The sequence below is a fragment of the Amblyraja radiata genome, chromosome 8, assembly GCF_010909765.2.
Source record: "Amblyraja radiata isolate CabotCenter1 chromosome 8, sAmbRad1.1.pri, whole genome shotgun sequence".
Taxonomy (NCBI): Eukaryota; Metazoa; Chordata; class Chondrichthyes; order Rajiformes; family Rajidae; genus Amblyraja; species Amblyraja radiata.
Window position 1 is genome coordinate 51,762,759 of NC_045963.1, and position 15,086 is coordinate 51,777,844.

Consider the following 15,086-nt stretch of genomic DNA (forward strand, 5'->3'; position numbering starts at 1 on the left):
ATGTCTTCAGAGCGAAAATTGACTATGTTTGATAACGGAATGCAATCAAATGTGTTTTAAATTCCCTGCCACAGAGGGCAGTGGAGGCCAAATCACTTGGATTTAAGAGAGAGTTAGATAAAGCTCTAGGTGCTAGTGGAATCAAGGGATATGGGGAGAAGGCAGGCACGGGTTATTGATTGGGGATGATCAGCCATGATCACAATGAATGGCGGTGCTGGCTCGAAGGGCCGAATGGCCTCCTCCTGCACCTATTTTCTATGTTTCTATGTTTCTAAATCCCAATGTTATTATTTGTTTTAATCCATAAAGATGGATTAATTAAATTGTGAACACGTGAAACATTAAAACCGCAGTGTTCAATTGTCACTGCTACCGTTGACACTTTATTACAGAATTCATTTTAACGCCAAATCAATGCTCTTAATATGGAGTATCAGTACTGCAGTTATTTAATGAGCAACATTCACAACTATACGTTGGATTTATCCAGGTTTTACTTCTACAGTCGGTCATATACATCACATATTTGTTCAGGAGATATTTCAGTTGAAATGTTAACGTTAATTCGGAAGTGGGAATGATGGAAACAGCGTTTATCAATAATTTTTTTTAAATCTGGCGCGTACAAACTGGGTATCTTCATTGCTGTTCACAACACATACATTTAATCTGAATGTCCGGTAATGTGGCGTTTTGACACCTTTAAACATATTACCAAAAGAACATTTGCTGCAGTTATGTCCTTTGGCCATCTCTTGTCAGTTAGTGTAATGTTTAACCTGTCAGATGGGTATAGTCGGTTTTAACAGCTATTATCATAAAATGCCTTTAGAAATTTCCTTGAAACCTGTATATTTTGTTGTGGATAAATTATGTGGGAAGCGAGAGTGTTTCTGTACCAATAGCAATAACGACCCATGCTATGGCCATGTCATGATAATTTTCGGTCCTTCACAGAAAACATGCTTGCATCAATCTGTAGTGTGCATGGTTAAGCATATATGTTACCATGGCCCAGGATTTATTGACACAGGTTGATCATACGCTGAATAATCCAACCACATTTTTGTTGGGAAGTGGAAACAAATAATAGAAATTGCATTAATTGCAATGTGTAAAAAGAGTTGAGATACTGTATTGTAACTTTGCTGCATGTCATTGTGGTCTATATCATGTCTTGATTGGTGAATATGTTTAGTTTGTGACTTTATTTGAAGCAGAAATAATATGTGAAAGCTTCATTGAGCACAATTGAGCACATTACTTCGTTCGAGCACATTATCGCACGCGTCATGCAAGCCATCTTAAATTGACCACCTAAACTGTCATTTGGCAACCTAAAAAGCTGCCTATGTTGCCCGGCTGGAATAATAATTGTGCCACCCTCCCACACCCTCCCCCCGCTTGGTCGCTCCGCTCCCTCACCAGGTACGCTCGAGGCCGGTGATCAATGATCGCTCAGCCCCCCCACTGTCAAAAACGTTCTGCGGCCCCTGTGTCCAGGTTGAACATGATGCCAGGTATTCGGAGAATGGTTGGCCAGAAAGCAAGGAAGGGAGACCTACCCATTCTTCTGGAGTCCAACAGGCATAATAAAAGAGGATACAATTAACTGCTACCATCCTCTCCCATTACCGGGTGGAAAACTCCTTTTCCATTCTGCTGAACTCGAGAATTTCAGGAGTTGATTTAGTGTGAGGATTGGAAGATTTAATTGTCTAGGGAAGCACTGGCTAGAGGAGGTGTCTAGGGGGCGGCAGAGTGCAGACCTGGATCAAACACACAAGGATTGAATGACTTTACATGGCATCTGACGGCCACTTTACAAAGGGGACTGACTGCTGCCCCTTCCTGCATCTCATCTAGTGAAGCCTATCAGCTGCAAATTCCCCTGGATCCAGTGACTCCCTGAAGGGATGATCCCATTGTAGCTGTGTGGGCAGCTACCAATACAAGTGAACAGCATGGTAAATCACCACCAGGAATGCAGTCAGGCACAACTCATAAGGAAATAGTAGGGTATTCATGCACTAATGAGCTGAGGGCAAAGACCATTCGTGGATTTATCCCACCATTAAGGTACTTACTGCCCTCTTACATTTTTTTAAGCAAGAAAGAGGAGAATTGAACAAACCCAACCAAGTAGCAGACCACCTTGTGTATTAAGATGTAGTTTGCACTGAATTATCGCTGCCTTATCCTTTAGTGAAATCATGCAATAACATTGCAAAGCTTCAGACCCACAGGATACCTGGGATGTTGGGCACAATGATCCATCTGCACATTCTCTGCACCTTGATAATCAAAGTATTTCATATGTTTAGCCTTACCGTCACTTACTGTTATTGCACCAAGCAGAAAGGATCAGAAGAATATATTGCAATAAATATTCACAGATTGTGGAGAACAATATATATTTTCCCAATAATATTTCTAATACGTTTTTCTCCAGACTAGTTGGAATTCAAGCTTTACTTACTGAGGGAATAAGTGTAATTTCATTCCTCTCACATCGATGCAGAAATCACTAAACAATTGTAGTCTCATTTTCCAAATGACGAACAGGAATGCATTCAGACTGTGATAATGATTAAACATCTCTCAGGAGAGCTCTTTACCACCTTCCAAAGCACCATTAGAGCTTATTCCCTTCCTTAGGTTTCCAGTCTGTCTTCCCCTCCTCGTCTCAGGCACCATTCTGGTCACGTCAGAACTGTCCAGAGTTTCTAATTCCAGAGTTCCAGGATTTCTCCAGGGGTCTAGGCTGAGGGGGCACCTCCACCATGTGGTTGGCCTGCCTCTCTGCTACACTGCTGGGGGCTCAAAACAACCTGAACTCCCACAGAGTTTCCAGTGTTTCAGCTGGGAATTCAACCTCTGGAATGGCCATTGGGTTAGTTAATACCTCCATGGAAAGTCCCTTTCAAACAAATGTGAGCTATCAGGCCCGAGGAGAAAGTTATTTAGAGGTATCCTTTGTTATTTACTTCTTTTCGATTCACCTTTCCTTATACCATCCAGCTGATTGTATCTTTGCTGGCTCTCACCACCAACCCATTCCCCCTACTTCCTGGTAACCTGTTCTCTGTTACACATCCATCAGCTCCGCCCAGTCACCTACACACTGGGGGCAATTTACAGCAGCCAATTAACTTACCAACCCGCACATCTTTGGGATGCGGGAGGACCCAGCGGAAACCCATGCAGGGAAGAATGTGCGAACTCCACACAGACAGCAACATGGTGATTTGCTAAAGTTTGATTGTGCGCCTACATTGTGCCGTGCAATGGTTTCCATGGAGATGGTGTGTCGGATTTAGTGAGGATGTTCTTGCTCTAACAAGAGGAAATGTAGGGGTGTGGTGGAAGCCAGTGGGGCAGGTCAAAGAAAGGGCAATGTCAAAGGCTGATGAGTCCAAGTCTGCTCTTCGTTTGACAAAATCCTAACAAAGATTAAGTGTTGAATGAAAGAGCGTAGAAGGGTTAATGTTTGAGGTGAAACAGTAATTACAGGAGTGGAGAAAAACACATACACTGGGACTATTGACTGCCAAAGCTTATAATAAGATTGGATTTCCCTCTGGCATCTGACCAAGTCTAACAAATAACTATTAATGCTACACTCACACAATTCAATAAAGAACTTTCAGTTGGAGGGCAAGTATTCATTCATGACAAGGGGCATAGTGGAGCACATACCATAGGGTATATCAAACATACCATAGTGGGGATATACAGTATATCCCACAGTGTGGAATATACAATCAGCATGGAAACATGCCCTTCATTGCCCCTGAGGTCCCTCTTAAATCTCTTCCCCTTCACCTTGAGCTTGTGGCCTCTAGTATTAGAATCCTCTACCCTGCGGAAAAACTCTGAGCATTCACTTTATACCGTACATGCCCCTTATGATTTTGTATACTTTAATAAGGTTATCCCTCAGCCTCCCACATATAAAGTCCAGCCTTTCCAGTCTCCCCCTAGAAAACAAGCCCATAATATAGTACACACCAAAGTGGAAGATATACAGTACATACCACAGTGGGGACATACAGTACAAACCACAATGATGGTTCATATCACAGTGGGAGATATACAGTACACACAGTTAGGATATGCCATATACACCAGAATAGGTAAAATGCAGTATGTACTGCAGTGGGGTATATAAAGTATATATAGCAGTGGGGGTAATCAGTACATTCCATAGCGCAGGATTTACATTATATACCACTGTAATGAAATACAGTATATACCACAATGGGAGATAAATAGATAATACAATAATGGGACTGAACAATACGTGCCATACCACAGGTACTACATCACTTTTTATTGTCAAGGAGACTTAAGGCCCTAAAATGGAGGATTGGGAGAATCTTCAGAAACAAAGCAGGTTGGATGGACTCCCCTTCAGTGCAGCAGGGTGGGGGGGGGGGGGGGGGGGGGGGGGGGGTTAGTTGGCCTGAGAAGACGTGACTGTACCATGGTATCATTGCTGATAGGCTTGCATGCAACATGCGAGATGTTCTCCTTGGATTTCTTTCTTTACTTCTTTCTTTACTTATTCTGTGCACCACCTCAGCCAAGAATTGTGCATGATTAAAACTGGCCCTCCACAAACATTATTGATCAGTGAGAGGAGTCATCACCCTGAAATATGCCGCCAGACATCCGGCCAAATGGTCATTCTACAAAATATTTCACCAAGGAAAATATACAGCCAGGAATGCTCCAGGTTGGAATTGTGGGGAGGAAGACTGGACATCTTTTTCCCTTCTTCACCTGTGGGTGCTGAGGCCAATTAAAGATGACGCATCTGACCAATTAACTCAACTGAGCACTTTATTCACAATGCATGTACATATTTCCAAACATATTCTATTCTAGGGTAATTTCTGAAGAATGGTTGTCAACCACGCTGGCATTTTAGCCTTATTTCTCTCTCCAAAAAAAGCTGCCTGATTTGCAGAGTAGCCTTCTCCATGTCCAAGGGTCCAATTCGTCCTGCATGACTGTGTTACAGGAAGGTGCCACCTCCATTTTGGTCAACACACAGTTCCAGCTGAAGCTTTTCTTACTTCAGCACAGCCATTGTGGCCAATAAAGTAGGGACCTTACCTGACAAAGAACGAGGCGGCTGCTGAGGTCCCACTTGAAGCCACGCTGGTCACATAGGTGCTCTGGGAGCTTGGGAAGCTGTACACCGATGGCTTGTCTGAGTTGTAGCGGTTCAGGACAGCCTCAGTCAATCCCTCCCGGCAGTTCTCGGACATCAGCTGGGATATCTGCAACACAACGAGTGACATAGGTTAAAGCAGATCCTCTCGGAGACCACTCCAAACCAGGGTCAGAATTCCTGAGTCAAGTAGTGGAATACCTTCAGCATCATACGATGGGATAGAAATCTTTCCATTAAAGGTCATCTGAGTTCAGTGGAGTCTTTCACATCAATTTCAAGATGCTTTACAAATTTTCATGTTTTTCTTTTTTTATCTTTGTTATTGAGTCAAAGAGTCATTACAAGGCTTAGCATGGAAGCAGACCATTCGGCCCATCGAGTTCATGTCAACCATCAGCAACACATTTACATCAATCCTACTTTTGTCCTATTTCTTTATTCTCCCCACATTCCCTTCAACTCTGCCTAGATTCTATCGCTCACCTACGTACATTCAAGTGCAATTTACAGTGGCCAACTAACAGGTTGCAGAACCTAATTGGATGCAAATCAGTCTCGATTTACATGTGCAGGATTGATGAGCTGAATGGCCTGCTCCTGGACTGAGATAGGATAATGAGCTAATGAGACTGGTGGGGTGAAAGGTGACAACCAGGGGAACTCTAACCTCATTCTGCCTGAGGGGGAGGGGAAGTGAGAGCAGATCTGTGGAGGCATGGGTGAGGGATCCATTTACGCCATCGCTTTCACTGAAGAAAGAGGAAAACCAGGTTTACTAAAGAAAGAGGACATTTCACAGTGATGCAGTGGTAGATGTTGCTGCCTTACAATTACATTCTTGGCTTACTCAATTAAATTCTTGGCTCAGTCTTTATACTGAATCATGCTGTGCACTATTTCATGCCAGAGCTTTGACAGAGTGTCCAGGGTGGCACAGTGGCACAGGGGTAGAGTTGCTGCCTTACAGTGGCAGAGACCCAGGTTCGATCCTGACTACATGTGCAGTCCACAGAGTAGGTCCTCCCTGTGACCGCATGGGTTTTCTCTGGGTGCTCCGGTTTCCTCCCACATTCCAAAGACGTGCAGATTTGTAGGTTAATTGGCTTGTGCAAATTGTCCTGTTTGTGTGGGAATCAATGAGTGAACCATGGAGTTGTGAGGGAGTCATAACTATAGAAAGCGGAAAGGGATGGGGACGGGGAGATGTCCTATGCATCAGATAGATATAAGCTTTGCAGGCACATGAGATGACGAGGGGAAATTGGAGAGAAGATAAAATGGGGACACAAGAGACTGCAGATGCTGCAATCTGGAGCATAAACAAATAATGTGCTGGAGGTACTCAGTGGGACAAGCAGCATCCGTGGAGCCAAAGAAATAGTCGACATTTTGGGTGAAGTCTCTTTGTCAGGACAGAATGCAAAGAAGTGATTGCCAGTATACAGGAATGAGAGGGAGGGGTGAGGCAGGAATCGGCAGGTGAATGATAGAACCAGGTGAGGAGGGAGAGGATTGGCAGATGGAAGCAGGTGGGGGCTCTTGGTGGTCGAGTGATAAGGAGAGGGAGAGAGAGGGAGAGAGAGGGAGAGAGAGGGAGGGGGAGAGAGAGGGGGAGAGAGGGGGGGAGAGGGAGGGGGAGAGAGGGGGGATAGAGTAAGAGGGAGGGGGAGAGAGGGGGAGAGAGGGGAGGAGAGAGGGGGGGAGAGAGGGGGGAGAGAGGGGGGAGAGAGGGGGGAGAGAGAGGGGGAGAGTGAGGGGGAGAGAGAGGGGGAAGAGAGAGGGGGGAGAGAGGGGGGGAGGGAGGGGGGAGGGGGAGAGGGGGGGGAGAGGGAGGGGGGGGAGAGAGGGGGGAGAGAGGGGGAGGCTGGAAGGTGATAAGTGAAGACACATGAGGCCTCAGTTGCTGGAATCTGATAAGTAAGGAAGATGATAAATGGATCCAGATGAGGGAGGGATGGTGGGCAGACGGAACCAGGGGATTGTGGGGACAGAGCAATGGGTATAGATTGTGGGGGGATACACAGATGGAACCAGGTGGGGGAGGAGAATGCAATTGGGTTATGGGTGGGGAAACCCTGACTGGTTCAGAAGGAAAGAGAAAGGAGCAGAAGAAGTGGAGGGGTTAAACTGAAATTTAAAACAATCAATGTTCATGCCTAGACGACCCAGACAGAATATGAGGTGCTGATCCTCTAGTTTGCATTTGGCCTCGTCCTGGCTGTGGAAAGGCCAAGAATAGGCAATATAGAGTGGGATTGGGAAGGGGAATGGAAATGGCTGATAACCCAGAACTCAGGATGACCATATGGACAGAGCGCTGCTGGTCATCAAAGCAGTTGCCGAGTCTATGTGGGATGTGGCTCAATGTGGAGGAGGCCACATTGAGAAAACTGAGTGCAGTAAACGAGGTTGGAGGAGGTGCATGTGAATATTTGCCTGGTGGGGCTGTTCAGGTGTCTGCGTGATGGTGAGGTTGGAGGTGGAGGAAAAATTGTTGCTTCTCCTACAGCTGCAGGGAAAATACCAGAAGTCCAGGGGGGGGTGGTTGCAAATACATTGTTGAACCAAATAGTCAGAGAGTGGTCCCTGTGGAAAACAGAAAGAGGGAGAGAAGGGAAGGTGCGGCTAGTGGTGGGATCCATCCATCAGGTATGTTTATCAGATATGATAAATTATCAGATGGTGTGGTGCAGTGAGTAATTTGTGGGCTCAATATTTGTGAATTTCTGACTAGCAATACGAACAGACAAGTTTGCCTGCATGGACCACATTTAGAAAGTTTCCCCATCTAGTCATATCACATGCTGTATGTTAACCATGCCTGACACCTGGCTTAAATTGTAGGTGTACCAGTATCCAACCAGTCAAATGAGTAATCTTCTGTTCAATTAGCATAATTTCCAAGCTAATGTCTTGTATTTCCGCTGACTCGTTGGCACGCAGAAAAAGCTTTTCACTGTACTTGACAATGAACACATGACAATAAACTAAACAATTTTTCGTTCAGAGAAAAGCTGTACTGCATCCCCTGTAGGTAGAGATGCCCAACATCCTTGTGATGGTACAAAATCATGAGAGGAATAGATCAGGTAAACACAGAGTCTGTTGCCCAGAGTAGGGGAATCGAGAACCAGATTTAGAGACATAGGTTTAAGGTGAGGTGGCATAGATTTAATAGGAATCTGAGGGGTAACTTTTTTACACAAAGAGTGGTGGGTGTATGGAACGAGCTGCCAGAGGAGGTAGTTGAGGCAGGTACTATCGCAACATTTAAGAAACATTCAGACAGGTACATAGATAGGTTAGGTTTAGAGGGATATGGGCCAAATGCAGGCAGATGGGGCTAGTGTAGATGGGACATATTGCTCGTTGTGGGCGAGTTGGGCCGAAGAGCCTGTCTCCATGCTGTATGACTCCATGAATGCATGGCAACGGTGGAGAGAGGAAAGTCCTGATAGCGGGAGAGGGATGGCAGGATGATGATACAATGTTTGTGTCCATGCCACAGAGTTGAGAAACCTGGTCTTGGCCAGTTGATAGAAGAATCATCAATGGAGGAGTAAAGAAACATAGACATAGAAACATAGAAAATAGGTGCAGGAGTAGGCCATTCGGCTCGTCGAGCCTGCACCGCCATTCAATATGATCATGGCTGATCATCCAGCTCAATATCCCATCCCTGCCTTCTCTCCATACCCCCTGATCCCTTTAACCACAAGGGCCACATCTAACTCCCTCTTAAATATAGCCAATGAACTGGCCTCAACTACCTTCTGTGGCAGAGAATTCCACAGATTCACCACTCTCTGTGTAAAAAATGTTTTTATCATCTCGGTCCTAAAAGATTTCCCTCTTATCCTTAAACTGTGACCCCTAGTTCTGGACTTCCCCAACATCAGGAATAATATTCCTGCATCTAGCCTGTCCAACCCCTTAAGAATTTTGTAAGTTTCTATAAGATCCCCCCTCAATCTTCTAAATTCTAGCGAGTACAAGCCGAGTCTATCCAGTCTTTCTTCATATGAAGAGAATAAGGGATATTGAGATGGACCAGTATTGGTGGAGGTAAAGATGTTGAGAGACCTCAGAGGCTTGTTTAAAGAGGCAGGGATCATTGGCACATGGAGCAGGGTCATGACTAAATTCACCCCACCCTCAGTCTGCCAGGGTCCTGGGAGAGTTTACTGTTCATCGCACCGCTTCTTTGTTCCCCTCCCTGGCCCATGGTTGCTCCGTATTAAAACCAGGCTTTTTCCCTGAAACCACTCAAGACTCTTTGCAATAGGTTCAACTTGTTAAAGTTCCTCAGTGATTGAGACTTTCTTTCAAACATTCCTGAGGTCTCCAAATATGTTCCTTACTATCAACAGCGAACATAAATTCTAAACACTAACTGTGCAGGTCAGCAAATAAACATGCCGTGGGGCTTACTCCTTCCGCACGACTCTGCTCACATGAGTCTGGATCTGTTTAAAATACTTTCAACTGGATGGTGAGGTAAATAAGTGGGATCATTGTGGAGGGCTGATTATGTTTTCTGACGGCCTCGGCATACAAAGAGGCCTCTCTCAAACACTTGGTCCCACACACTGCCGTACGTTGCCCCAATTTAAAGGAACCCTAGAGAGGGAAACCGAAACGTAAGTGAGACACGCTTTTCCTCTGCTGAGCCTGGATAAGGCAGCTATTTTCACACTTGTTCTAACACAAGACAAGAAGGCCTTTTTTTCCCCAGAGGAAGTCGTTGAATGGGAGCATTTTTTAATAAAGCACTGGCTTAAGTCCTCCCTCCACCACCTCCAGTTTAAATTCCATTTGGAATATTTTGGAGGACCAAGAAACCAAGAAACCAAGAACTGGTGGGGATTTCTGCCAAAGGAGCTGCGAGGAACTGCAGATGCTGGAACCTGGAATAAGATTCCCCCTAGTCCTTATCTTTCACCCCATCAGTCGTCGCATATAACACATAACCTTCCGAAATTTTCGCCACCTCCAACAGGATCCCAACACTAGTCACATCTTCCCATCGCCACCCCTTTCCACCGTCCGCAGAGACCGTTTCCTCCGCAACTCCCTGGTTAACTCATCCCTTCCCACCCAATCCACCCCCTCCCAAGGTACCTTCCCCTGCAACCGCAGAAGGTGCAACACCTGTCCCTATACCTCCTCCCTCGACTCTGTCCAGGGACCCCGACAGTCCTTTCAGGTTAGGCAGAGTATCGCTTGCACCTCCTCCAACCTCATCTACTGTATCTGTTGTTCAAGATGTGGAGTCTTATACATCAGTGAGAACAAACGCAGACTGGGCAATCATTTCGCTGAACACCTTCGCTCAGTCCACCTGAACCTACCTGATCTCCCAGTTGCTAAACACTTTAATTCTTCAAATTTCCACACAGACCTTTCTGTCCTAGGTCTCCTCCATTGTCAGAGTGAGGCTAAACGCAAATTGGAGGAACAGCATCTCATATTTCCTTTGGGCAGCTTGAGCCCAGTGGTATGAATATTGATTTCTCTAACTTCAGGTAGCCCCGGCATTCCCCCTCTCTCTATCCCTCCCCCACCCAAGTCGCACTAGCTTCTCGTTTTCACCCTCGTTTCCTTAATCATCGTTACTTTTTAGCATATCTTTCATTCATTGTTCTTTATCTCTCTACATCATCGTCTATGTCTCTCGTTTCCCTTCTCCCTAACCATTCTGAAGAAGGGTCTTGACCCAAAACATCACCCAATCCATCTCTACAGAGATGCTGCCTGTCCCGCTGAGTTACTCCAGCTTGTTGAGTCTATCTTCAGTTTAAACCAGCATTTGCAGTTCCTTCCAACAAATAAGATCCATTCTGGCCCCAGTGGGTCAGGCAGCATCTGTGGAGGAAATGGACAGACCACATTTTGGGTCTGCAATTCTTGCTGCAACCCCATGGGTTTCCTCAAGGTGCTCCGGCTTCCTCCCACATCCCAAGGACATCTGGGCCCTTGGACTAATTGCAGATTTCACTTAGTGTGCAGTTGAGTGGTAGATTCTCGGGAGAATTGATTAGAATGGTGGAGGAATAAAATGTGATTAATGTTGAATGAGTGTAAATGGATGTTTGAGGTTGGCGTGGTATCAATGAGGTAAAGGACCTGTTTGTGTGACACATCTCACCATGAATCTATTAATACCAGACAGGCAGAACTCCTGGTTAAAAAGGGAAGAAGGAGGTGCTAACCAAAGCTGACAATGGTCGGTTTCCTTTATCATGTTACTTTTTTGCATATCTTTCATTCATTTGTTCTGTAACTCTCTACATCTCTGTCTATATCTCTTGTTTTCCTTTCCCCTGACTCTGTTGAAGAAGGGTCTCAACCCGAAACGTCACCCATTCCTTTTCTTTAACGATGCTGTCTGACCCACTGAGTTACGACAGCTTTTTGTGTCTTAAGAAAAAAAGTGCTCTTGTATTTTAAACACCAAGATCTGACGACGACTTATTTGATGCATCAGAATGTGATGGCAATGGGTTCACTTCAGGTTCCTGATTAAAGAATGGTGACGGAGGAAGGAGGCACATACTTGTGGTACTCCATCAACAGCTATCACACCAGGTAGAATGGTCAGCACCATCACACATGCACCAGAGCTGGCAGCTCAGGTATCGCTCAGCTACATTTCCCACCACACCAGTGTGATATGGGCGTCATCCTCATGCACAGATCCACCTGGTTAGTCCGGTCACACCTTTGTTAGATAAAGTACACGCACATAATCCACTGGAAAAGGCCGAGCATATCAAACAGTTGCAAAGCCACTTTCTGACAGATTAATTATACATTTTTGCTTCAAGGATGTTTTTGAGTGTTTGAAGTCACACCCAGCACATTCTTCTCGTCTGTAATGTCAAACATCTGGTTCAAAAATTATGTTTCAAGTCGAGTGCCAGAAAGTAAGGAGAACAGAAGTGAAGTGAAGGCCAACAGACACTGCTGTGTGTGTGCTCTGACATCATCCTGGGAAGAGGTGACTGAGAGTGAGATTCTAGTCGATGGAGGCTGTGTATATCATGGCTCAGTGATCAGCACATTTGTCTCTGGGCTCGAAGGTTGCTAGTTCAAGTCTCACTAGAAAGAGAACCAGGCCAATAACCTCGACAAGCTCGGCAACATCAGGAGTGACTACCTTCCAGCGAGATTTTAAACGGAATCCATGGTACCAATGTGAATGAGGTAAAGGGAGTTTTGGCTAAAAAATCAGTGTCCTGGCTAAAAAATCAACTCCACTAAAGCAGATTATCTCTGACACCGCTGTCTCCTTTCTTGATCTCTCTGTCTCCATCACAGGGGACAGACTATCGACTTTGACATCTACTACAAACTTATTGACTCCCACAGTTATCTGGACTACACCCCCTCCCACTCTGCCTTTTGCAAAGGCACTATCCCCTACTCTAAAATCCTCCGTCTCCACCTTGTCTGCACCCAAGATGAGGCTTTCTATTCTAGGACATCCAAGATTAGTTTGTTTACCTTTTTATTTTTAGATTTAGAGATACAGCGTGGAAACAAGCCCTTCGGTCCACCGAGTCTGTGCTGAAAAGTGATCACCCGTACACTAGTTCTATCCTACACACTAGGGGACAATTTACAGAAGCCAATTAACTTACAGACCTGCACGTCTTAAGAGTGTGGGGAAAAAACGGAGCCCCCAGAGAAAATCCGCGCAGTCACAGGAAGAATATACGAATCTCCATACAGACATAAAGTCAGGATCGTACCCGGGTCTCTGGCACAATAATGGGCCTAGAGGGCCTGTCCCACTTGGGTGTCATTTGCGCGTCACGCAGGTGGCGCACGAAGATTTTGTGAATCCCCAAATCCTGGGGTGCCGCGCGCGACTGTGCGTCAATGCCTATGCCGCCATGCCTCACCATGCGCCATGCGCACGTAATGCACACCGTGCACGCGTCACATGCGCGTTACGACATGCGCGTCGTGACGCGTAACTGATGTCGCGTAAATGACGCGCAAATGACGCCCAAGTTGGACAGGCCCTTTAGGCAGCAACTCTACCGCTGCACCACTGTGAGATGTCCTCTTTCTCTAGTGGACTTTTTTCACACAGAGAGTGGTGAATCTCTGGAACTCTCTGCCACAGAGGGTAGTTGAGGCCAGTTCATTGGCTATATTTAAGAGGGAGTTAGATGTGGCCTTTGTGGCTAAGGGGATCAAAGGGTATGGAGAGAAGGCAGGTACGGGATACTGAGTTGGATGATCAGCCATGATCATATTGAATAGCGGTGCAGGTTCGAAGGGCCGAATGGCCTACTCCTGCACCTAATTTCTATGTTTCTATGTTTCTATGTTTAGTGAACATGGTTTTCTCCTTGCTTGCATAAGGGATCCCTCACTCATGTCTCCACTGCGTCCCACAGTTATGCTCTCATTTCCCCTCCCCCCGGATGGATCAAGGTTAGAGTTCTGCTGGTTCTCACCTTTCACCCCACCAGCCTCCGCATCAAACACAATTTCTTCAACATTTCTACACCTCCAAAGTAACCCCACCACCAGTTACATCTTCCCATCCCCAACCCTTTCTGCCTTCCACAGAGACCGTTCCCTCTGCAACTCCTTAGTTCACTTGTCCCTTCCCACACACCCCAGATACTTTCTCCTGCAACCGCAGGAGATGTAACATCTGTCTTATACCTCCTCCCTCACATCCATCCAGGGACCCCAATAGTCCTTCCTGTGACAGAGGGTCACGTGCACCCCCTCTAACTTCAGCTACTACCCCTGCTGTACCCAATGTGGTCTCCTTTACAAAGGCAAGACTAAGCGTAGACTCAGCGACCGTTTTGCTAATCAGAGAAACCGGTTTTATTTCCCGGTTTTTATTTATCATATATAAATTAGCATTCTTATAGCATAAAAGAGGGATAATCCAATTATGGTGTTTGAGATGATTAAAGGATTTCTTTGTGTACATAGAAAGAAAAACTGGAGGGAGCCAGAATAAGGTATGTGATGGTAAAAATTAACACTGCACTCCTCAGGGCTGATGCCAGGAAACAAACCTTGCTGGAAAGAATTGAGGCTGCAGTCATTCAAAAAATCAAAGCTGAACAGTGGTGCAGCAGGTAGTGCTGCTTCCACAAAGCTCCAGGAACCCAGGTTCAATTCCAACCTCTAGCACTGTCTGTGTGGAGTTTACTTGCTCTGTCCAAGACTACAATGTTTCACCCCAAGTGTCCTAGTCAGAGTTATACAGCACGGAAACAGATGCTTCGGCCCAACTCGTCCATGCCAACCAATATGCTAACTGGGCTGATCACATATGGCTGTGTTTGGCCCATATCCCCCCAAACCTTTTCTAGCCAATTACATGTCCAAATGTCTTTTAAATATCGTAATTCCACAACCCAGCCATTTTTAGAACTCTTCCAATAGTGTCATTTAATACTGGGTCTTGAATTGAAGTTAATTTTAAGTTTGAGATCAAAAACTAAAGATATGAAATGACTTGGGATGAAGACGGTGGTACGTCAATAGATCACATATCAGCTCTAATTATATAGAATGATGGAAGAGTCTCGAAAGGATAAAGCACCTACCCTTGTTCCTGTATCATTGAGTCATAGAATCAAATAGCATGGAAACAGGCCCTTCGATTAAACTCATCCATGCTGACCAAGATACCTATCTAAACTAGTCCCATCTGCCTGCGTTTGACCCATATCCATCTAAAGCTTTCTCATCCATGTACCAATCCAAATGTATTTTACATTTTGTTATCATACTTGCCTCAACCACTTCCCCTTGCAGTTTGTCCCATGTACACACCATCCTCTGCATGAAAATGTTGACCCTCAACATCCTATTAAAGCTTCCCCTTTACCTTAAATCAATGCAGTTTAGTTCTTGA

General features: G+C 45.4%; 1 protein-coding gene across 1 annotated transcript in view; it reads right to left on the reverse strand.

Moving 5' to 3' along the window:
* kif26b (kinesin family member 26B) overlaps positions 1 to 15,086 on the reverse strand; it is a 261,482-nt gene that overhangs the window by 138,592 nt on the left and 107,804 nt on the right. The window contains exon 4 of the mRNA XM_033025886.1: positions 5,125 to 5,291. Coding sequence (XP_032881777.1) covers positions 5,125 to 5,291 — 167 coding nt within the window. The remainder of the gene's footprint in view (positions 1 to 5,124; positions 5,292 to 15,086) is intronic.